At 36.1% G+C, this 24,913-nt stretch overlaps 6 protein-coding genes and 1 pseudogene across 6 annotated transcripts; all 7 read left to right on the top strand.

Moving 5' to 3' along the window:
* The first annotated feature begins 9,474 nt into the window (after positions 1 to 9,474).
* Positions 9,475 to 13,944, top strand: LOC143602216 (replication protein A 70 kDa DNA-binding subunit B-like; annotated as a pseudogene).
* Positions 13,945 to 16,484: 2,540 nt separating this feature from the next.
* On the top strand, positions 16,485 to 17,156 carry LOC143602215 (putative F-box protein At3g16210). Its single transcript, XM_077079408.1, has one exon. It carries the CDS (start codon positions 16,485 to 16,487, stop codon positions 17,154 to 17,156), a length of 672 nt encoding a protein of 223 aa, XP_076935523.1.
* A 1,364-nt stretch (positions 17,157 to 18,520) lies between these two features.
* On the top strand, positions 18,521 to 20,020 carry LOC143602213 (uncharacterized). The gene is made up of 3 exons (XM_077079407.1): positions 18,521 to 18,746; positions 18,819 to 19,679; positions 19,770 to 20,020. The coding sequence occupies exons 1-3, from the start codon at positions 18,521 to 18,523 to the stop codon at positions 20,018 to 20,020; spliced, it is 1,338 nt and encodes a 445-aa protein (XP_076935522.1).
* Positions 20,021 to 20,095: 75 nt separating this feature from the next.
* Positions 20,096 to 20,701, top strand: LOC143602212 (uncharacterized). The gene has a single exon (XM_077079406.1). The coding sequence runs from the start codon at positions 20,096 to 20,098 to the stop codon at positions 20,699 to 20,701; it is 606 nt and encodes a 201-aa protein (XP_076935521.1).
* Positions 20,702 to 20,973: 272 nt separating this feature from the next.
* LOC143602211 (uncharacterized) lies at positions 20,974 to 21,948 on the top strand. The gene has a single exon (XM_077079405.1). It carries the CDS (start codon positions 20,974 to 20,976, stop codon positions 21,946 to 21,948), a length of 975 nt encoding a protein of 324 aa, XP_076935520.1.
* A 57-nt stretch (positions 21,949 to 22,005) lies between these two features.
* Positions 22,006 to 23,067, top strand: LOC143602210 (uncharacterized). Its single transcript, XM_077079404.1, has one exon. The coding sequence runs from the start codon at positions 22,006 to 22,008 to the stop codon at positions 23,065 to 23,067; it is 1,062 nt and encodes a 353-aa protein (XP_076935519.1).
* Positions 23,068 to 23,963: 896 nt separating this feature from the next.
* On the top strand, positions 23,964 to 24,783 carry LOC143602221 (replication protein A 70 kDa DNA-binding subunit B-like). Its single transcript, XM_077079411.1, has 4 exons — positions 23,964 to 24,026; positions 24,141 to 24,261; positions 24,376 to 24,494; positions 24,667 to 24,783. The coding sequence occupies exons 1-4, from the start codon at positions 23,964 to 23,966 to the stop codon at positions 24,781 to 24,783; spliced, it is 420 nt and encodes a 139-aa protein (XP_076935526.1).
* Positions 24,784 to 24,913: the final 130 nt, after the last annotated feature.

Raw genomic sequence — 24,913 nt, 5'->3', positions numbered from 1 at the left:
GAAACTACATTCCATTCTCTATTTCTATGACTCATATCTCTATTAGTCTATTTTTTTCTCTTTATATTTTGATTATTTCTTTCTGCTTCTTCTATTTACAAATTTAACTACCAAAATAATCCAATCTGTCAAAATTAGAAAAAAAAAAGTCCACAAAACAATTACTTACTTTAACTGGCATTGAAGTTCATAAATTCGAGAAACGGTTGGTTACCTTAACCAGTATAAAAGTTCATGCTCATCTAAGTAACATCTAATTTCATTCTGATCTCAATGACTCAAATCTACTTAAAATACAAAATCTTACTTTATCAGGCATTTCATCGAGCATGTGGCACAAAATGCCAAACTTCATTAATCATGCTTTATCAGGCATTTCATCAAGCAAATGGCTCACGTATACTAAACACAATTTACAAATGTCAAATTATATTAATCATACTTTTTCAGGCATTTCATCGAGCAAGAGGGATGTGTATACTAAACACAACGTAAAAACGTCAAATTACACTAATCATACTTCAATCATCAGGCATTTCATCGAGCAAGTGGAACGCATATACTAAGCAATGTAAAAATGTCAAATTACATTAATTATACTTTATCAGCCGTTTCATCGAGCAAGTAGCAAACATATACTAAACACAAAGTAAAAATGTCAAATTATACTAATCATACTTTATCAGGCATTTCATTGAGCAAGTGGCGTGCGTATACTAAACACAACGTAAAAATGACAAATTATACTAATCATGCTTTATAAGGCATTTCATCGAGCAAGTGACGCGCGCATACTAAACGCAATGTAAAAATATCAAATTCTACAAATAGCATATTGAGAAAGACGGATGTATTAACACACTTATAAATGAGGTTTACAACAAGAGTAATACAAATGCATATTATATAAATGAGGTTTACAACAAGAGTAGTACAAACGCATATTAATCATCAAAGTATGATAAGCCTAAACCCTAGCATACCCAAATCAATCATTAAAATGATATTAATAGATGAGCAAGTGGCACACGTATACTAAACACAATGTAAAAATGTCCAATTATACTAATCATACTTTATCAGGCATTTCATCGAGCAAGTGACACTCGTATACTAAAGACAATGTAGAAATCTCAAATTTCATTAATAGTATACTGGCAAAGACAGATGTATTAGCACACTTTAAAATGAAATTTACGACAAGAGTGATATACAAATGCATACAATAGCATAATAGTCATCAAAGTATGATAAACCTAAAGCCTCACACACTCAATTGATCATTAAAATGATATTAATAGAGATTCAATCTAACATACTTAATTGGATGCATAAACACGATAACAATTGCGGTCTACTTACATTCAACAAACCCTAAGTGTAAACAATTGTCAAGTGTTTTGTTAGTTGCAAAACACAACAATCATAGGATAGTATACTGAATTGTTATAAATTGCTACATATATAAATTCTGCATGATATAAAAATGACCGATATCTCAAATATCGTTCCTTGACCGATATCCGATATCTTTCCGCACTAACTGCGTAGCATCTAATTTCATTATGATCTCAATCTACTTATTAAATACAAAATTATACTTAATCAGGCATTTCATCAAGCAAGTGGCGCACGTATACTAAACACAATGTAGAAATGACAAATTGTATTAATGACAAATTTTAACACACAAACCACAAAGCTGTTAAATGAAGTATGCAATAGCAGTATAGCACAATAGTCATCAAAGTATGATAAACCTAAATCCTAACACACTCAAGTGATCATTAAAACGATATTATTAGTAGAGATTCAACTCTGTCACAACGTATTCAATCCTAACATACTCAATTGGATGCATAAACATGATAATAATTGGGGAAAACTAAACTAATAATTGTGGCCCATTTGCATTCAATAAACCCTAAGTATAAGCAATCGATAACTTTTGGATCAATGAAAGATATACTAAACACAATGTAAAAATGTCAAACTTCATTAATCATGCTTTATCAGGCATTTCATCGAGCAAGTGGCACACGTATACTAAACAAAATGTAAAAACGTCAAATTATACTAATTATACTTTATCAGACATTTCATCGAGCACGTGGCACGCGTACACTAAACACAAAGTAAAAATGTCAAATTATACTAATCATACTTCATCAGGCATTTCATCAAGCACGTGGCACGCGTACACTAAACCCAAAGTAAAAACGTCAAATTATACGTATCATACTTTATCAGGCATTTCATCGAGCAAGGGACGCGCGTATAATAAAGACAATGTAGAAATGAAGCATTTCATGAATCATACTTTATCTGGCATTTCATCGAGCAAGTGACACGCGTATAATAAACACAATGTAGATATGCAACATTTCATTAATCATACTTTATCAAGTATCATCGAGCAAGTGATGCGGGTATAATAAACACAATGTAGTAATGCAACATTTCATTAATCATACTTTTTTAAGTATCATTGAGCAAGTGATGCGGGTATAATAAACACAATGTAGAAATGCAACATTTCATTAATCATACCTTATCAGGCATTTCATCGAACAAGTGGCACGTGTATACTAAACACAATGTAAAATTAATCATACTTTATCATGCATTTCATCAAGCAAGTGGCGCGTGTATACTAAACACAAAGTAAAAAATGCCTAATCATAGTTTTATCAGGCATTTCATCGAGCATGTGGCACCGTACATTAAACACAAAGTAAAAATGTCAAATTATACTAATCATACTTCATCAGGCATTTCATCGAGCACGTGGCACGCGTACACTAAACACAAAGTAAAAACGCTAAATTACACTAATCATACTTCAGGCATTTCATCGAGCACGTGCAACACGTACACTAAACACAAAGTAAAAACGCTAAATTACACTAATCATACTTTATCAGGCATTTCATTGAGCACGTGGCACGCGTACACTATACACGGTTAAAAAACCACCAAAGTATACTAATCATACTTCATCAGGCATTTCATCGAGCAAGTGGCACGCGTACACGAAACACAACGTAGAAACATCAAAATATACTAGTCATACTTTATCAGGCATTTCATCGAGCAAGTGGCACGCAAACATCAGATTCTATTAATCATACTTTATCAGGCATTTCATCGAGCACGTGGCGCGTGCACATTAAACAAAATGTAGAAATGTCAAATGAAATTAACAAGAGTAATACAGCAATGAGCAATAGCATATTAATCATCAAATTATGATAAACCTAAACCTAAAGCTAAACCCTAACATACTCAATTGCTTATTAAAATGATATTAATATTAATACAGATTCAATACAACCGTAACATACTCAATTGGATGCACAAACTACTAATAACTGTGGCCTACTAATACATTCAGCAAACCATAAGTATAAACAATTAATAATAATAATAATAATAATAATTGGATCAATGAATGATATATATAATACAATACGCACCTGTTGGAATCGAGAATCAAAACTGTGAATCTGATGGATTTGAGCGATGAATTAGGTTTTATACACGAAGACAACGGGTTGATTTAGGGTTTAGTGAGTGGACCCGACCCGACCCGGTTAGATTTCACCGACTTCTGGTATTGTATAAGTGGTCCCCCATAATTTAGAAATTACATGTATGGTCCGATAGACTGTTTGATCGGTAGTTACACGGATGATCTCTGATTTGGATGGACGTTAAACTTTGTTGAATGGATGTGAAATGGAATGTTTTCATAACTGAATTGGACTGAAAACCGGACAGGCGACCTGTTCGCCGGTTCAACCAGTCGGGACCGGCCGAACAACTTTTGTAAAAAAAAATGACGGGTAGGGCTGGAAAAAAGATTTTTTTTAGTAAACCGGTTCAACCGGTCTGGTTTTTCAGTCGGACCGGCCGGTTCCGTGAGAGCCGAGCGAATTACATGGAACTGGACCAGCCCGGTCGGACCGGTTCGACCGGTCGGTGCGTTTCGGTTTCAATAACATTGGTGAAATGGCTAAAATGCCTCTTATCATTAAAAAAGAAGAAGTATTATTATACTCTAATAATTTTCTTGGTTGTTTCAAACGACAAAGCTTAGCGTCCATCCAAGTCACGGACTATGTATATTACGATTGGCCAGTTATTGAGCCATACTTGTAATTTCCAAAATGTTGAGAACATTGATGCATTATCAGCAAACCACATAAACTATTTGTGTAATTGACTCATAAAAGTAAAACTATGTGTATAAACGTGTGAAAACAATGATACAGATTAATAAATATAAATAATAGTATACCATAAAACTATGTGTGTATAAATGTGTGAAAACAGTGATATAGATTAATAAATATAAATAAATAATAATATACCCTAAAACTAGGTGTGTAAATGTGGGAAAACAATGATATGGATTAATTAAATATAAATAAATAATAGTATATGGTGTAAAATTGTATATGCTTATTTGTTTATGAACTACGTTGTTCCTCTGCCATGATTATTTATCTTATTATCGTTAAGTAAATATGATGATGAAAAGATTATAGTCTGACAAAGATTAAGAAAAGGCATATGTCACAAGGAACTAGATAATGGTTTGAACTTGTCTCGTATCAAACAATAAATAATGGTGTACGATATAAAATTATAAAATAAAGTATGTTTTTTGCTTGGCAAGAAAGTGCGAGCAACAATGGTTTAGTAAATACATAATTGTGTTCGCACTGAACACGATTAAGGATAATTTGAATGTCACAGTTTATAGATTTTTTATCGTACTACAATTCATCATAAATCTAATCTAACTATACTATTAAAGCAAAATATATTGTCTACAAGGCACCATACTTGCTTATCCACATAAGATGCCACACAATCTATTACTATTTATAATATTTCCACCTAATTCTTTATTAATTAAATTCAATAATCATTTAATTGACTTTAATTATTCAATTTCCTAAATATTATTTCTTTACAATTTTAAACTCTTTTGTTACTAGAATTCAAAGTTAAAATATGTAACTGATATTTTTAATTATGATAATTAACTAACGTTTTATTTTAGAAAAACAATTAAAAAAATACTTCAAATATATAACATTAAAATTGTTACTAAAATTTTCGAAGTCAACCTTTTACAGCATAATAATATTTCTGATAGTGTATGGTAATTATTAAAACAAAAAATATAATATTTCACAGTTTTATATGATTCCCTATTTTATTTTTCGTATATATTATTCATGATCTTCTGACTTATTTTTTAAATCAACTATTAAGTTTTTTGTATTTCAAATAAAGTTTGTCTCCAGTTAATTTTTAAGTTTTGCTAAATACAGGGGAATCAAATTCAAGCTAACATTTTTAAGTAGTGGATTTTCCGAAAGGTTTCTTTAGTTTTTAAGTTTTGCAAACGTTGTATGATGTTTTAAGTAATATAGATATTTGGAGATGTAATTTTATTACATGCACATCTAAATGGTATTTTCAATATTATTTTATGGATTAAAGTTATCAATAGTAGATTTTTAGTGCTAATAACAAATAATAAAATAAATGTTTCATGAATATTTATTGTGTAATACTTATTAATTTAAAAAATTCATTAACTATAATTGTTAGGTTTTTAACGTATATTATGCTTTTTCAAGGTTAATCTTATGATTTTAAGTTTAAAAACTATTAATTTCAAGGTTACAAATAATAAGTTTAAATACTAAATTTACCTAACAAATTTATTATTTTCCGCCCGTGTATTACACGTAATATGTTTGAATGCTATGTTTATAATACTTGTGTTTGAAATTTCTTTTTGTTATTAAATGTAGTTTCTTTATTTGATTACTTTGTTATGCAATTACTTCATGGCATGTTGAGGCAAGTTAGGACCGTATCGTATTTTTCCATTTGGAAAAAAGTGTTTGTCCTTTCTAACTTACAGCCGAACAAAATATTTTGTTAATTTTTTTTATAAACTCGATGTGATAATTAATTTTCTAAAATAAAGATTCATTAAACGCGAAACGATTACAATAAAGTGGCAGGCAAATAGACAAAAAGTTGCGTAACATGTAAATCATACTTTTATCATGAAAATAACCTTTTATAATTAATATCTATATCTATATTACATTATTAAACATATAGGCACCCTTTCACATTCCATACTCTCTCTCTTTCAGACGCCGTAGAATTAACTGCCCCTTGCCTGACAATTACAGCTCCGGCTTCCAACTCCAGAAAGAAGCCTACCTGCCGGCGACTTAAACCCAACAGCCAACCTCAATCTCCTTCTCTCTATATGTACGTTACAGCCCCAGTCATCAATTCCTCAATCAATTTCTTCTTCAACAACCAATCAATTCCTCAATAAATTTTTTTTAATTCATGTCGGTTTCTATGTAATATAGTCATCCTGATTGCTACTTCCTATGCTATAAATACTTCTTCATCATCATCACAATCAACAAGATTTAATTGTGGTTTATTGATTTATTGATATTAGGTATGTTTTACTCTTCCTTTGTATTATGTATTCTTAATTCCCATGATTCTTGATTATTCCTATTCATTACCCTTTTGGTTTCATTCTGCTTTGAACATGCTACCTAATTCACATTTTCATTACTCTTTTGATTTCATTCTAGGGTTTGTTCATCATCATCATAATCACTAGGGTATAATTGTGGTCTAAATGGTTGACAATTTGTAACATCCCGAAATTTCTAAAGTAATATTTAATATATTATTTTGTCGGGTGAAATAAACGAGTTAGTGGAACGATAATAATAATAGCAAAATATGAAGACTTAGTAGGATAGTTAGATGGGATTAGATAGGGACCAAAAGGAAATATGGGCCTTCGGTCCATGGGCTTAAGGGAGTATAAATACCCCCTTAAACCCCAATCATTTCCATTCCATCCATTTATCCATCCTAATCTCTACACACCCCAAAACACACAACCCGAACCAAGATCCAAAGGCGAGGACCCGAGCTCGTTAGTGCTAGATCGTCGTGACGAACCAAAGCAACAAAACCAGCTCGTGTTCGTAGTTCGACTCATTTACGGTACGTTTATATCGAGAACTTGTTCGTTTAGGTTTGGATTAGTATAGAAATGATAGATCTGTGTTTGTATGGTAAAAACGAATCCAACAAAGCTAAACTTACTGAAAATGGTTACGATTTGATGGGTTAATCGATTGATAAAAGAACCCGTAACCTATATGCCTAAATCGCACCCTTTAAACATCGATGTTAGGTCGATTTGATGGTTGGGGTTTGTAGGCGCTGGTCAGACGATTCCGTGGATACCTAAATCGAGTTATTTGGTTAAGAAACGAAGATGATTAAGGACGAACAGTAGCTGCAGCCGACAACTTCGCCTGCAAGCTAAGTTCGCCTGATGAACTTCGCCTGCAAAGCTAAGTTCGCCTAAGGTTTAACTTCGCCTAAAGCTAAGTTCGCCTGAGGTTTAACTTCGCCTAAGGTTTAACTTCGCCTAAAGCTAAGTTCGCTTAAGGTTTAACTTCGCCTAAAATTAAGTTCGATTAGAAAATAAATTAAAAACCTAATGAAAAATGTGTTAAGACAGTTAATGGAAATAAAAGTTTTCCAAGCTGACCTGGCAGCTCGACCCCAGCCATGGGCTCTGCCCCTTGGACCCTGCTAGGGGCTGCCGCCCCTAGACCCCGCTGCCAGGGGCGCTGCCCCCGGACCCCCGTTCGTTGTGGGTCATATAAAGATAGAAATACAACATGAGTAGTAGTAGTTAATTGATACGTGTAATTATTATACAGTCAGCCGTGCAAAACTGAAGAAAGGGATTACGATTAACGGTGAACGTAACCGTGTTCAGGTGAGTTTCTAGCCCCATTTCCTTGTTATGTTTTCGGGGCTGTGTGCATACTCGATGTGAAGTGTGAATACACTTACCTTAAGTGGTAAGTGTATGCTATAAATGTTATACGAGGTAGCTATTATATAATACTTGTTGGTACGTGAACGATCTTTGGATATTGCACGCATCGCCAAGGAAAGTGATTGCCAAGTGGTTATTAGTGTATATGAATGCTATGATGTGACTTTCTTATTATGTAAATGATATGAAGCATGTTGTAGACAAGTAGAGGTAGAGCGTGTTAGAAGTGGCAAGAGTGTAGTAAGAGTGTTAGTGGCACGACGATAGTACGTGGTAGGGTAAGCCTATACGTGACTACGTTATTAAAGCGGCAAAGTGGCAAAGTGGCATAACGTTATACGTTATTAAAGTGGCAAAGTGGCATAACGTTATACGTTATTAAAGTGGCAAAGTGGCAAGGTGGTAGGTGTAAATAAGAGGCTAAGTGGTAAGGTAAGCAGGTTAGATAGTGGACTACGTGTCTGCGGATACGTATATGATGCATGTAGTGGTTGTAGGATAAGTTGCTTGATTAACTAGAACTCACTCAGCGTAGCTGACTTTTAGTATGCACGCAGGTGATCAGACCAAAGAACTAGCATGAGGATGGCACATGGCATGGATTGAACGGCTGGCATCTTAAGATGGAAGAGAAGATGTTTTAAATATAATGATTTGTTTTATAGTATCAGAGAAGAGATTGAATGTTTTATAGCAAATGCTTCAAGTAAATGTTTCCGCGAAAGTTTTAATTAACTCTGATTGCAAGAACTGTGTTTATGAGTAAATCCGACGCTAAAGTAGGGCTACCGGTTTGGGGCCTTACACAATTAGGTTTAATTCCCTTAGGTATAGATTTACAGGTTAAAATTACACCACATTACCTCACGTTTCTGTTGAAGAATCTTGAAAACAAAAGTGGCCCCTTTTTCATAGGTTTAAGAAATTTTGTGACATTGTTGTTTGATTTAGAATTTTAGTTGTTTGAAGATCTGAAAATGAAGTTAGCTGTTGTTGGATTTGGTCAGCAGTTGCTTGACGTCTGCTTTTTTTCTATTTTTTTTTCATATATGAAGTCAGGTTTTATTAGTTTGAGTTTATAGTTGGTTTTAAGTTGTCTGGTTCACCGTTATATTCGGCCCGTTTTGATGAAAATTTTGGCTTGCTAATTCGCGTTTTCATTGCTCTTTTGGTTTCATCCTGTTTTGAACATGTTACCTGATTCACCTTTAAATTTGGTTTCATTGTGGTATACTGGTTGACAATTAGGTTTGCTTCTCTTAGGTACCATAACATTGATTCAGAGAACTCGACTTTAAAGACATTTATATGTTAAAATTACACCAGATTAGCTCAGCTTCACCATGAATCCACCTTGGGTTTTGTTTCTCAACACTGTTATTAATATGTCTAAGTTCCACTAATTTTTATATGCTTTACATAAATTTTAGTTACTTGTAACTGTCCTGGTGATGCGATCTGGCTATGCCATGTAGTTGTTATATTGACTTCTGGTGTTGACTCCTAATCTTTTATATAACAACTCATGGTCTTTCTATTACAGCATGTCAAGTACGTCTATACCAAGGCAGGTTTACCCCCTCGCTTCCTTGAACCCGTACCAAGGAAACTTGTCACACCCCAACCGACGGCGGAATACGTCGAGGTGAGACGGTGATTGTTCATAGCACATGATACTACGTGTTACAATAGTCGTTAAATTTAATTTAATATCAAGCAATACAGAGCTACAATGAATTGTTTTATAGTCATCTAGGTCCAATCATGCAATCCTATATCTTGCATCAAGTAATATTCAACAAACAAATTTCCAATACCTGAAAAACATGCGAGAGTGTCAACTAAAAATAGTTGGTGAGAACATAGGTTTTAATAAAATAAGTTTTAAGTTGAAAGAAATCCATATGTGTTAAGTTACTTTGTATACTTTGTGATTACAACCAAACCTCTGACACGTTTAGCGAGTCGTCTAATCCACGATTAGACTATTATGTTTAATGTTTAACGATCATCGGATTCTGAACACACAAGTCTCTACCTAAGGCCTGCGTGGGCGGGTCGGGCCAATAGATCTATCATCATCATACCACGGGCTTAACAAGTTAATGGTTGTACATGCGATTAAGTATACACTTGTAATGATCACACATAACGAATATTATGAAATAAAGCTTGAATCAAATAGCATGTATAAAACAAATTGATTATGAATGTTTCCACCCCGAATTATAAAACGTTTAAAAGCATGTAAAAGGGGCTATGAACTCACCTTTGTTATTGATGAATTGAGACTTGCAACACTTTGGTTTAGAGTCCTAATGATCAATAAAGTTGCTATTAGGATGTTACTTTATTTCGGTGGAATAAAATATTCGACCTCAGGTTCCCAGGAAAAGGTAAGTGGGTCCATTCACGCCCGGACACGCCACTTGGTTTTTCCTTAGGCCGTAGCCTTGGTGACAGAACCCTTGGTTGAATATCTATGGACTTGGTGTTTGTTTGGAAGTACAATTGGATTTTAGGGTTTCAAGTGATACTTTATGGTTTAGGGTTTTAGATTATCTTTTCCAGAAAAGAATAGGTTGTTTACTATGCAAGACACGAATTTTTAAAAATAGTAAACCTTTGAGTTAGATTACGAAAATTTTATATCTTGTAACCGTATGAGTTTTTTAACATATATATTTTTTATAAGATTTAAGTGTTTATAAAAAAATATATAAAATTCATAGACTACCGAGGGGTCTGATTCTGAGTCAGTTTAGTAGAAAAATCACTAAATATCGATACTTTAACAAATTGAGGAGATTCCAGTTGGATAATTTTTATAATTATAAGGTCCACAATACATCCAAAAATTGGGTCATAATTCGTAAACATGAGTGAGTTATGACATTCGTTTTGAGGCTAAAGTTATGTGTTAGGATTTTCAGCAAGACCCTTTGTTAAAGAAAAATAATAAAAATATTTTTAAAGTTTAGAAAATTTTACACCAAAAATTACAGAGATACTAGACACATAAAGAACCAATTTAGGCTTTTGAAATTCGTGATTTGGATATATTATGACCGAGATCTAAGCGTTGAAATAAAATGTTTTTCTGCAGAATGAAAGAACAAAACATTAAACGGAAATTAGAACTTACTAGGAAGGAAACGAGTTGTGAATCTTTGAGAGGATGATGATCACGAATTTTCAACCTTGGGGCTTTGGAATATGCAGGTTTGGAATGAATTTTTGGGGTGCTAGGGAGTTCTATTTATAGGGGTGTTTAGAGAAGAGATTATGATGAATTAGAGATAGAATTTGACTAGGACTTGAATTCAAATTTGGATAAGGCTAATCTTGAAGATCAAGAATAGAATATTCTAGAAGGTTATTCTTAATTTGAATTTAAGGATATAAATAAAATTACTTTAGGATAAAATTGACAATGACAGATATTAAATCTAGGCATTCCCGGTTAAACGTGTCACGTTAACGATTAACCATGTATAACTAAATGTACATAGAAACATGTAATTGTGCATATGAAAATAATGTTAATAACTAGAAATAAATAATATATGATTCCATAATAATATAGATGGTGAACTAATACACGAACCTTATTAAATACGAGTATAAAAGACTAGTGATTTCATGCATGAAAATGCATAGGTGTTACAAAACTGGACCATTAAAATGCGTCTCACGGCTAAAGGTCCCATGCATCACTACAACAACACACGCGGTGAAGGCAATGTTTTTAGTGTCGAGCTAACTGACGACGACGTAAGTTTTCGTTATCTCAATCCTCATTATATATTATTACAAACATATGGAGATTATAAGAAATATAATTATAGGTACTCAAATTCAAGCAACCATGTTTAACACCGCTGCAAGGAAGTTTTTTGAAGTATTCGATATGGGGAAAGTTTACTACATATCGAGCGGATACTTAAAAAGGGCTAACAAAACATACAATCGTGTAGACAATGATTATGAAATGACCTTGAATGAAAATTCACAAGTGGAGGAGGCAGTTAACGAACCAGTTTTAATCCCTGAAACAAAGTTCAACTTTGTCCCAATTGATCAACTAGGCCAATATCTACATAAAAAAGAACTGATTGGTATTAAACTTTTAGTATGTCTTTGTATTTTCATAGAATTACAATTTGAAATCTTTAATTTATTAAGTAAATATGTTCCTTTACTTACAAATTTACCTCCTTCAATTATTAAATGCAAATATTATTGGTTTCGTACAACATGTATCATCATCTATGAGCATCCAAAGGAAAGTTGATAACGAGATCGTTCCAAAACGTGACATAACTATAGCCGATGACACGTAACACCACTTTTATAAGCCGCTTTACCATTTATATCCCCTTTTATACGTGCGTCCGGTTTGCTTGTTGATCTTTCAGGATGAAGTCAGTAAATGTATCTTTGTGGGCCCCCTTGCCACCGACATTGGTAACAAACTGCTGGATATGTTTGATGCCTCACCCATTGTTGCAATCAAATCGTTAAGAGTATCTGGTTTTGGAGGTAATCCATAAAGCCAACCTATGTACATCTTAAATGAACATGCTTACATACCATGTTTAATTACGTCTTGCTTATTTGTTGTTGATTATTTGCTTTAGGTATAACATTGTCAACAATCACCAACACTATCATCGACATAAACCCAAACAGCCCTGAGTCACATAAACTAAAAGCATGGTATGGTTCAGAAGGAAGCACCACGAAATTTGAATCTGTGGGATCCACTTTCAAAACTGGGCTTATAAATGATGCCCCGTCGATGTACTCTGATCGCGTGGGACTCGACTACATAACCAACAACCCGTCTTTGGGTGAAGCAAAGGTATTAGCTTCCGACAACCTATCACCTAAAATGTCAAGTAACAATAATGTAATCCAACATCATACCAAGTTTTACTTATTATGTTAGCCTAACAGTTACATTTGTCTTGTAGCCTGTATATTACACTACACGTGCATGCATGAGTTTCATCAAGACTAACCAACCCATGTATTATCACGCCTGCAAAACTTGCAACAAAAAACTTACTAATAATGTTGGTTCCGGTTTTTCATGTGAAATGTGCAAAAAAACACAAACCGACTCTAACCTGAGGTGTGTGCAACTATAATGATTTTGACGACTACTAATCATGTCTATGACATTTACATAATTGGTTGATATTACAGGTATGTTGTGTCAGCCAAGTTCTCAGACACCAATGGTGAAGCTTGGATGTCTCTTTTTGCTGACGAGGCAGAAACCATAATAGGTTGCTCTGCTGCTAAACTTGATAACATGAAGTCAAAGGTAAATCCTAAAAAAACTAAAACAACCGCTATTTAGCAACATATTGTCCAATCAATACTGCTAACCGATTCGAACATTTAATAATATGATCTCCTTACACAAACTTATTTCGTTAATATTCAGATTTTATGTTAGTTCAGTTTTGTACGATACAATACTGAATAGTTATATTGGATTTCTTATTTATCAATATGCTAAAATGATGAAGACATAGATCTACACTACTCATCTGCATATTGGCATGTGTTATATATATATTTTTTAAATACAGTTGGTTTTCCTGTTGTTATGTAATTTGAATAATTAATACTGTTTGAATATCACTTTTGTAAATTTTGTTACTATTGCAAACATTTATTAATAATTATAACAACCAAGTCAGATTTTATTAGTGACTATAGCATCTTATTTGTTAATACGCCATATCACATGCTTGGGTGACTATTAGGCACACATTCAGGTTTCTAATTCTCCTTTTAACTGCTTATAGGACGATGGAAGCGCTTATCAAACACAGCTTAAGAAAGCAACATGGGTCCCACATGTTTTTCGTTTGATGGTTGCACCACAGGAGTACAATAATGAGAAAAGACAGAGGATTACTGTGAAGATTGTTAGCCCGGTTGATTATGTGGCTGAATCTAAGTTCCTGCGGGATGATATATCTTCAACGCAATCTTGATACACATTTGTTTGTGCATTTGCGTTTTAGAAAACAAAATCGTAAGATGCTGGTCCTACTTTTGTTACCATCTATCGTTATTTTTTATTTCAAATGCTTGTTACCTAGCTTATAGAAGGACGTTTACCAGCAATTTGCATGGTTTTTATTTAATAGAAACTCATCTGTTACATAAAAAAATTGATTTCCAAAAAGAGTATTAAGTAGCCGATTTGCACTTTAACTTATTCGAGAGTGGTTAGAAACTCGAATAAAGTCAATCCCAAACCATAACTGATTTAATTTGGTCCACCCAAACTTGACATAATTACTTTAACTAAGCCTACTTGCACGAGTTGCACTTTAACTTATTCGAGAACGAGTTTTTAAAAACTCAAATAAGGGCAAACCTAAGCCAATAGTAATTTACTAAAGGAACTTCTCTCAAACTTCACAAACTGAATTTAACTAAGCCTGCTTGTATATTATTTGTATAACTGTCACAAGTTTTGTATGTAACATATATATTATTATATACAAAATTATGTTATGATAACTAAAACAGGTAAAAATAGTGAGCTGATATATGATCAGCTCAAGTTATGGGGAAACGAAATTGCACGAACCAATAAATGTTGTATTCAAACGAAACATGCCAAGATATGGCATTTTAGGGTGAAACGGGCCAAAAGCTGGTGTATTAAAATGAAACAGGTCAGATCATAGTGAATGGAAACGAAAATGGTCAACATATAGTTAACTGGTATATAAATGAGTCTATATATGGTGTATTAAATTGAAACGGATCAATATATGAGCGGGTCAAAAAACGAGTAAACTAAATTAAACGGATCAAAATACGTTGTATTAAAGTAGAACATGCAAAACTATGTAATTTTAAGATGAAACCCACCAAAATCTGGTGTATTAAAATGAGACAGATCAAAACATAGTGACTTAAAACGAAAAGCTTCAAAATATAGTTAACTGCTATATAAACAAGTCGAAATATGGTGTATAAAAATGAAACGGGTCAAAAAGATAACGAATTGGTGATAAGCAATCCAGGTAGTGAATTAAAATTAAACAGGTCCAACTAGGCGCTTTAATTGATTCTGTTCAAACTGCTCATCATATAGTCAAACGGGCCATCTGGTTTTCCAGTTCATTGATGCGTTCTGCTGTTGTTAATCTTAGTTGTCATCATATGGTTGTAACGGTCCTTTTAAGTCTTTATATGTTTTACACAAATTTTAGTTGTCATTATTTGTAACAAAATTTTTGTGATTTAGATATATTATTTTGGATACATGATACAATGCTGATGATGCGTTTTGGTTATGCCATGTTATTGTTATATTGACTTCTATTGTTGACTCTTAATCTTTTATATAGTAATAATTCATGGTCTTTTACTCTTTATATGTTGTTTCCTACATCTGAGTCTGTATTATTTTGTTTTGGTTATCTGTTTCATTTTCATACTTAACGAGTACTTTTCTCAAAGTTACATACTAGCCAAGTTTTTTTTAAAAAACATAAAATATGTGATGTTATATTGTTATATCCTCTTGGTATGTATTTGTGTTTGTTTAGGTAAAGGTTTTTGTGACAAATGCTGAATTGAAAGCTCCAATCAAGCCGGCTGTTACAAGGAGTCAAGCTGACCAATTGAATGTTACCTTCCTACATCATTGTGCAATCAAGGCTCCATAAAATCAATTTTCTGTTATGAACAACCCATTAATATGCAATTGAATGCTATTCAAAGATGGAAATCAATTGAACAGTTTGCAGTCACACTTTTCCTATAAGTATGTCCATTGTTTGCAGTCAAGCTCCACCCCCCTTCCAACGATCTCATGAAAGCAGGTACGTTTTCATTCTCTCCTATTTCCTTTAAGTATATTCGGTTAAATTGCATGTATGATGTTGTTGATTTGAAATAAATATAGCCTCCGCTCAGCATAAGGTTTGATTGTTTTTTAGTTGCTAACCGACAAATACTCGGCTCCAATATTAGGTATTTCACTTTTAAATTGGGTAAAATTGTGGTTAATTGGTGGATAATTAGTTATAATTTTCATAGGTTTTCATTGTTGCCTTCATACTTTGATTCACTTTGTATGTGGTTGGATAAACAATATCTTAGGAAGCCGAGTGCTTTTTGTTGTAGTTATAGTGTTGCAATTTGCAGCATTTAGATGGGCAGTTTCAATGTCTTTGTGCAGATGTTGACATAAGCTGTTACATAATACTTAACTACTGCCTTCTCAAATCAAAAATTATTTCATGCATTATTTCAAAACTCATAACACATAGTTTTCAGACAAAACAAACCTATTTTACATACTCATTGTCACCGTTTTTAATAATTTTCTGATGTGATATTCAATCCCCTTGCTTTATTCGATATTTAAGTAACACTTTTCATAGTAATTGGATATATTAAAATACACTTAGGGTTGTATTGTCACCAACCATTGTTACATCCCCTTTTGTTTCTCTTTTGTTGTTCATACGCTGCCTCTATGTGCACAGTTCTAGGGACCCATCCGACCATGCCTGACTTAACAGCAGAACTCATTGTCTTGTGCATACTGTCTTGCCTCTCGGCAAAGGATGTTGCTACCTGTAAGAGCTTGTGCAAGCAATGGCATGCTCTACTATCAACACCTGAGTTTCAAACGACTCACTGCTCCCGTTCGTCGCTTCCAGATAATCAACGAACATTGTTAGCTCGTGATTTTGACTGCACCATTTACAGAATGGACTTCCAAACTGTTGACTATGTGTTAGACAGTATCATACCATACCCATTCGGACAGAACACTACAAACGTAGCTATACTAGGGCATTTGGATGGTTTGCTATGTGTTTGTTTATGCGACACCAAAGAGTTGTTCCTTTGGAACCCGACGACTGCTGCATACAAATGTTTAGCCACCACTAATGGCCAAGGGTTGTATGAAGACATTGCATATGCGGTTGGCTTTTACAGTGTCCCGTCTAACGACTACAGCGTACTACATGTAAAACGAGCATCCGGCGTCTTTTCAGCCCATATTTACTCTAGGCATTCCGGAAGATGGAGAAACTTACACTTCCAATGCGATAATGAATACGCAAAGCGCGATTACTATTGGTCACCTGGAACTGTATGTGGCAACAACTTGTACTTCACGGTTTGCGAATGCTGGGTTGTTGGTACAAATGTGGTTATTGGTTTTTGATACGTCAACGGAGCGGGTCATTGAGTTACCCTTCCCTACAGTCCCACAATCAGGAATTTTCCAAGGCATTCTGTCAACCGTTCACAATTCCTTTCATATGCTTCTTACAACCGGCATGCAAGAGATGACGCTTCAACTTTGGTCACTCCAAGGAGAACACTGGGTCCCAAAATTCTCATGTCCACCAATCCCTCCAATACCCTTATCAGTGTGGGTAAACATTACACACTACATGACAACTGGAAGGTGGTTTGTTATGAGCGGGGCAAGGAAGCTTTATGAATTCCCGAATGAGATCAACCCCTTAAGCCGTTTCTACCCAATGAGTTGGTTTCACGGACATATCGGAGCGGTGTTTGTTCATACGATTGTCTCACCAGCTATTTGATTTGCATCTGTTGCTTCTTGTCAGTGGGTTGTCACGTGATTTTATTAGGCTATCAATGTTTTGCTTCCACACACTGGCCTGAAAACATGTTACCATGAAACATATGTCATCTCTTTAATGTTACTTTGATTTAATAAACATGATATTGATAAATCTTTACCGTCATCGAGTGACTGCAATGCCACGTGACAGTATACTATGACACTATATTCAAACGATAAAACCATAAATGACAAACAAGATAATAAGCATATATGGAATTTATTACTATTTTATTGGCCTGTAATCATTTTACTCCGCCTTTCTGCCACAAACTTTATCAACACTTCCTAATTTGTCATTACTGAAATTGCATTAGGTTGCTGCATTTGCTTAGACGCAAAACATGCTATGTTATATTTGATGTTTTCACATACTTATACCTTTTGACAGATGTTCAATTGATAGTTTTAAATGCCATTATGAGATTGAACTTCAAGCCTTGATATACATGGTTTTTATATTGTAAAAAAAGAGATTAGGTAAACATTTAAGGATACTAATATTACTTCGTTTGGTGCTTCACGTTTCTTTTTCCATACTATCCTATTAAAAGCATGATTCTCATGTGTATTGGTGCACCACTTTGAAGTTTATCAATATCGTTGAATATTTGTAATTTCGTAGGTTTTATAAAACTTCACCATCAGCGGCAAAAAAAGGACTACGATCCAGGGACACACGGAACCACTCAAAATGAGTAGCCGGTATAAAAGAGATAACCCTGACCCAAACCGTGCACGTGAGTTACGTAGTCAGCGTAACAAGAGATATCATGCTTCACTTAGGTTGAGGAACCAATTGTGCCCCACTGGAGTAGGCGAAACAAGCGGACCATCAACGCCTCTGGTTACTCCAAGCCATATGGATGCCCCCCCCCCCCCACCAGAACAACAAGGTTAGTACTTCCCTAAACAACAACCGCTATAATCACTTTATGCTATCGACGATATTGCTAACCACACCAAATTACTTAGGCGACCAGCAAACAACACAACCACTTCAGTGTCAGCAGCAATGTGTTACTCATAAACCACGAGAAGAATCTGTTACCTACACCACCCATCTAGCCACCTACCCTGGCGATGCAACTACTGATGCACTGCCAACATCTGCCACACCTAACACTCTGAATCCACTCCAATCGGCAACTATTGGAGAAGGTTGTTTTCCTGTACATATCAACAATACATACAATAAACTTACCCGGATCTAACTTTTAACTTACTTTACAGGGATTAAAAACAGTGACCCGTACAACTTTGTGTATGACGGTGTACCCGCAGCCCATCGTCTACTAAAGGACCGAACTCCTTGCAGCCATTGTGGCGCGAAGCTTCTACAGTTTGAGTTCCCAACATTTTGTTGCATGAATGGGAAAACGTTGTTGGCAGAAACGTTGATACTACCTGAACTACACACGTTATTCACCTCCCAAGATGACATTGGCAAGGTTTTTAGGGAAAACATCCGGGCTTACAACACAAACTTTGCTTTCGCATCAATGGGCGTATCGTTGGATGAGACGGTGAACAACATGAGAGCCGGCGTGTACACCTTCCGTGCACATAAGGGGATATACCACCACGTTGACCAATGGATTTCTCATGACGGAACACCCAGGTACTTACAGTTGTATTTCTATGACCCTGATACGGAGCTTCGTCATCGGCTGGAATGGTCAAATCTGGATCGCACAATCACGGAAATGCTAACACGTGCCCTTTCTGCGAATCCATACGCCCTTACTTTTCGAAGGCTCTTAGAGTTGGGCCCTCTTGACATTTACAGGGTCACTTTAAATGCTTCAATAGAGCTGGACCAGCATGTTTACAACCGTCCCACGACATCAGAGGTCGCTGGTATTTGGGTAGAAGGAAATGACGACATAACGGCGTTTAACAGAAGCATCGTCGTCTACGGCAAGTCTAACTACAAACAGCAAATTCAATTTCACTTCGGTTGCTACGACCCACTGTCGTACTCCCTATTCTTCCCAAATGGAGAGTCGAGATGGCATCCGCGCATACCTCGTCATGGAATGGCCCTTATGGAAACACCCACCAATGTCGGGCACCTGTATGACGACACAGAAGGTACACGAATATCCTCGCACACCCGCACACAACGAAACATGTATCACTTATAAAATATCATATACTCACTTTTTACATTCCGTTACGCAGAAACACCAGAAAACAGCAATAGGAACACAGTTACTATGAGAGAATACTACTCCTGCAAATTCCAGATCCGTCCAGTTGAAAATGCCATCCTGCTCGACGGTAGATTGACGCAACAGTTTACAGTGGACGTATACATCAAATTGGAGACGTCACGTTTACAATTCTGTCAACACAACCAAACACGAATAAGAGCCGATTTGTACCAAGGAATTGTTGATTGCGTCAATGCTGGGGACATGCACCCAACATAGGTTGACAAGCGAATTGTGCTACCCGCGTCTTTCATCGGTGGACCTCGAGACATGCGTCGCAGGTACCTCGACGCAATGACTTTGGTACAAGATGACGGAAAAGCTGATATTTTCCTCACCATGACATGTAACCCACACTGGCCAGAAATATGCGACAACTTAAAGCCAGGACAGACGGCCCAAGATCGTCAAGACCTCGTTTCCCGTGTGTTTCGTGCTAAACTCGAGGATCTTAAAGAACAACTTTTCAAAAAACACGTCCTTGGTGCAATCAAGGACCACGTCCACGTAATCGAATTCCAAAAACGTGGCCTGCCGCATGCACATTTTCTACTTGTAATGTACCCACACCACAAAATCCATACTCCGGACCAATATGACATATTTGTCTGTGCCGAAATCCCTGACCCACAAACGCATCCAATCTTACATAACCTTGTGGTAGCACATATGATGCATGGACCCTGTGGCCACCTAAAACCAACCAGCCACTGCATGGAAGGTGAGAAAAAAAAGTGTCAGTCTCGGTACCCAAAACAATTTAATGAAAATACAACCAAAGGGGAAGACGCGTATCCATTGTATAGAAAAAGGAACACGGGGATGCAAGTACAAGTTAGAAACAGCACGCTAGACAATAGATGGGTTGTCCCATATAATCGATGTTCAACTCCCATATGAATGTTGAAATCTGCTCAAGTATCAAATCAGTTAAATACCTATACAAATACGTCTACAAGGGACACGACAAGCAAGTTATACAAATAGACCCAGATGCCCGTGACGTTGTGATCATTGAAATCAAACGCTATTAAGACGCCCGGTACGTCTCGGCCCCCGAAGCATTGTGGCGTACATTTTCCTTCCCCCTTTCCCAAATCCACCCACCAGTTTTAGCGTTGCAATTACACCTCCCAAATAATCACATGGTCAGGTTTACTAACAATGACAAAATGTCAGACGTCGTAGCACGAGAGAGGGAGAAGAAAACAATGCTCACGGCCTTTTTTGAGAAAAACCAAACGGACACGTCGTCCGGGGCCTATTTGTACAGAGATTTCCCAAAGTTCTTCACATGGAATGGTAGATTAGGGCGTTGGAATCGTCGTACAAGAAAGACACAAAGAGGACGAATTGTCTCAGCAAACCCTGCAGAAGGCAAACGCTACTACTTAAGGCTGCTTCTTACGCATGTTCGGGGCCCTACCTCATTCGATGACCTTCAAACTGTTAACGGTGTTCAACACACAACATTTCGCAAAACGGCTCTTGAAATGGGATTAATCGATGACGACATAACCCTGTCACAGTGCCTAGCAGAAGCGGCTGTTTTCAACTTTCCAAGGGCCCTACAACGATTATTTGCAATCATTTTGAAATTCTGCCGGCCAGGAGATGTCCGTCAACTATGGACGACCCACTATGACAATTTGTCTGAAGACCATCTCCGAAACTCCCAAAACAACTCTCACATTCAGGATATGGTTCTAAACGAAATTGGTAACTTCTTGCATTCAATGGGGAAAACACTGCAACAGTACGACCTACCACGCATTATGCATCCAATGAACTTCCAAACAACCGTACAACGTGAAATACAAGAAGAGTACAGTATAATTGTAGACCCGTCGCACCTTCAGGCTCAAAACTCCTTAAACACAGACCAGAAATACATATTCGACAAAATTATGAGTCACGTCAATAGTGATATTCCTGGGGTATACTTCGTCGATGGGCCTGGTGGAACTGGGAAAACTTTCTTATATAAGGCATTGCTAGCCGAAGTTCGCTCACGCGGCCTACTGGCACTTGCGACAGCCTCCTCGGGCGCCGCAGCGAATAACATGCTAGGCGGAAGAACGGCACATTCAAGATTCAACATCCCAATACACTTAGATACCAACTCCACATGTAACATACCAATGTAAACTGGGGCTGTTGCGCTAATTAGGTTAGCTAGACTAATCATTTGGGATGAGGCGTCCATGGCCAACCGACAAGGGATAGAAGCAGTACACCGCACAATGCAAGACATTATGGGTAGCACCCTCCAATTCGGTGGAAAATTAATGCTAATGGGTGGTGATTTCAGACAGGTGTTACCCGTCGTTACGCGTGCCACTAGAGCACAGATCGTAAACGCTAGCTTCCGAATGTCGCCTTTGTGGTCTTCAACAGAGAAACTTCGTCTTTCTATAAATATGAGGGCGCTTAGTGATCAATGGTTTTCAGAATTCCTTTTACGAGTCAGAGACGAAACTGAGGAAACCATGAACGACAATTTTATCAAAATCCCCGATGCCATGACCGTACCATTCACCATAAATGATAATTCTATAAGAGACCTAATCAACATCATCTACCCCTCACTTGACAGCAACGCACACTCGCCAGACTACATTAGCTCCAGAGCAATCTTAACAACCCGAAATGATAGTGTCGACGAGGTAAACGATTACATGATCGATATTTTCAATGGTGATGAGCGCGTCTACTATAGTTTTGATGAAACTGAAGATGGCCACCACCACCTATACCCAATTGAATTCTTAAACTCACTAAATGTTGGTGGATTACCCCCACATAAGTTGCTCTTGAAAATAGGATGCCCGGTTATTTTGTTACGAAACCTAAACCCGTCTGATGGGCTATGCAATGGCACAAGACTGGTCTGCAAGGGATTCCAGCCAAATGCAATTGACGCTGAAATAGCTGTAGGCGTGCATGCTGGCAAAAGAGTTCTCCTCCCAAGAATCCCTCTAAGCCTCTCAGAGGAGGACATGTTTCCCTTCAAGCTAATAAGAAGACAATTCCCAATTAGACTGAGCTTTTCCATGACGATAAATAAAGCCCAGGGTCAAACCATTCCCCACGTCGGTATTTACCTACCAGAACCGGTGTTCTGTGATGGTCAGCTATACGTGGCATTTTCAAGAGGCACATCAATGGAAAACACAAAAGTCTTGGTGCACCCATCCAAAAAGATCACAGCAACAGGCGTTTTCACCAATAACGTTGTCTATCGAGAGATCCTCCTAGACCAATGACAATGGAACACATACCACCGACATGTATAAAAAGTTTCTAACTTTTTTTAATAAATATTTGAATTTGTTTATACATCTGTTAATATTGCATATATTTTGCAGCATCAACCAGCTACAGATTAACTAAAGAGGGGATTTCACATTTGTTATTGGTTCAAACATCCAGACTGAATTTTAACTTCATTTTTTGACTTTCTTTATTTTTATAACTTTTGGTTTTATATATACCAAATCAATATACTGTATATATATTTCCTATGCATGTTTGTTGTAAGATTATTTTTTTCTAAATTATGTTGCTTCGAGATATAAAAATACCTCGTGTACAGGCCTAGGTCAACCTGACCTTGGCAGGCCCATTTTGCCCCACACTTATAGAAAGACCTGTTTCACCCCAAACCCATTCTTTAAAATTAAAGATGGGGCACCAATCAACAGCTGAAGTAGAAAATACAACGTACGGGATGATTAGAAGCTTAAAGAAATGTAATACTTTCTTTGACCTCATGGTATTACTTTATAGGGAAGTAGGTACTTTATTTTATTTTACTTTTTTTGGCTTTTTTGTTAAGTTTAATTTATGTTATATTACATTTTATTCTTTATCAGTAGGTATATTTGCCACATCGTTAAGAGTATGTGATTTTGGAGGTAATCCAGAAATAGAACCACATCTTAAATTCACATGTTATAAACCATGTTTAATTGCTTATTTGTTGTTGATTAATTGCTTTAGGTATATATTGTCAACAATCACCAAAACCATCATCGACATTAACTTAATCAGCCATGAGTCACAGAAACTAAAAACATGGTGTGGTTCAGAAGGAAGCGTCTTGAACTTTGAAGTCGTGGGGTCCACTTTTAGACCTGGGCTTAGAAATGATGCCCCGTAGATGTACTCTGATCGCATGGGACTTCACTATATAACCAACAACCCGTCTTTGGGTGAAGCAAAGGTATTAGCTTCCAACAACCTATCACCTAAATTGTCACAAGTAATAATAATGTCATCCAACATCATAACAACTTTGACTTGTTATGTTAGCCTAACAATGACATTTGTCTTGCAGCCTGTATATTACACTACACGTGCATGTATGAGTTTCATCAAGATTGATCAAGCCATGCATTATCGCGCCTCCAAAACTTGCAACAACAAACTTACGGATAATGTTGGTTCTGCTTACTCATGTGAAATGTGCAAAAAAACACCAACCTACTCTAAATTGAGGTGTGTGAAACTATGACAATTTTGACGATTACTAATCATGGCCATCATGTCTATATAATTGGTTGATATTGCAGGTATGTTGTGTCAGCCAAGTTCTCAGACACCAATGGTGATGTCTCTTTTTGCTGATGAGGCAGAAACCATAATAGGGTGCTTGCTCCTTACCTTTACCTTTGATAACATAAGGTCAAAGGTAAATCCTAAAGTAACTAAATAAACATTACTTTAAATAAACTACAAATACAAGAAGTTTATCTGAACAACCCATGCAAAATGTGCACAAAAATTGCATCACGCCATATCACTTGCTTGGCTGACCATTAGGCCGCATTCATGTTTCTAACGCACCTTTCAAATGTTTATAGGATGATGGAAGTGCTTATCAAACACAGCTTAAGAAAGCAACATGGGTCCCACACGTTTTCCGTTTATGGTTGCACCACGGGAGTACAATAATGATAAAACACAGAGGATTACTGTAAAAATTGATGGTCGTTGATTATGCGGCTGAATCTAAGTTCCTGTTGGATGATATATCTTCAACGCAGTCTTGGGAAATACCTCTGTGTGCATTTACATTTTAAAAAAAATAAATCGTAAGAATCTGGTCCT

Source organism: Bidens hawaiensis, unplaced genomic scaffold (assembly GCF_021521415.1).
Source record: "Bidens hawaiensis isolate Kalapana, Puna unplaced genomic scaffold, B.hawaiensis_p1.1 tig00058131_1, whole genome shotgun sequence".
Lineage (NCBI taxonomy): Eukaryota > Viridiplantae > Streptophyta > Magnoliopsida > Asterales > Asteraceae > Bidens > Bidens hawaiensis.
Note: the sequence above shows the minus strand (reverse complement) of the source record. Positions and strands in the feature narration are given on the sequence as shown.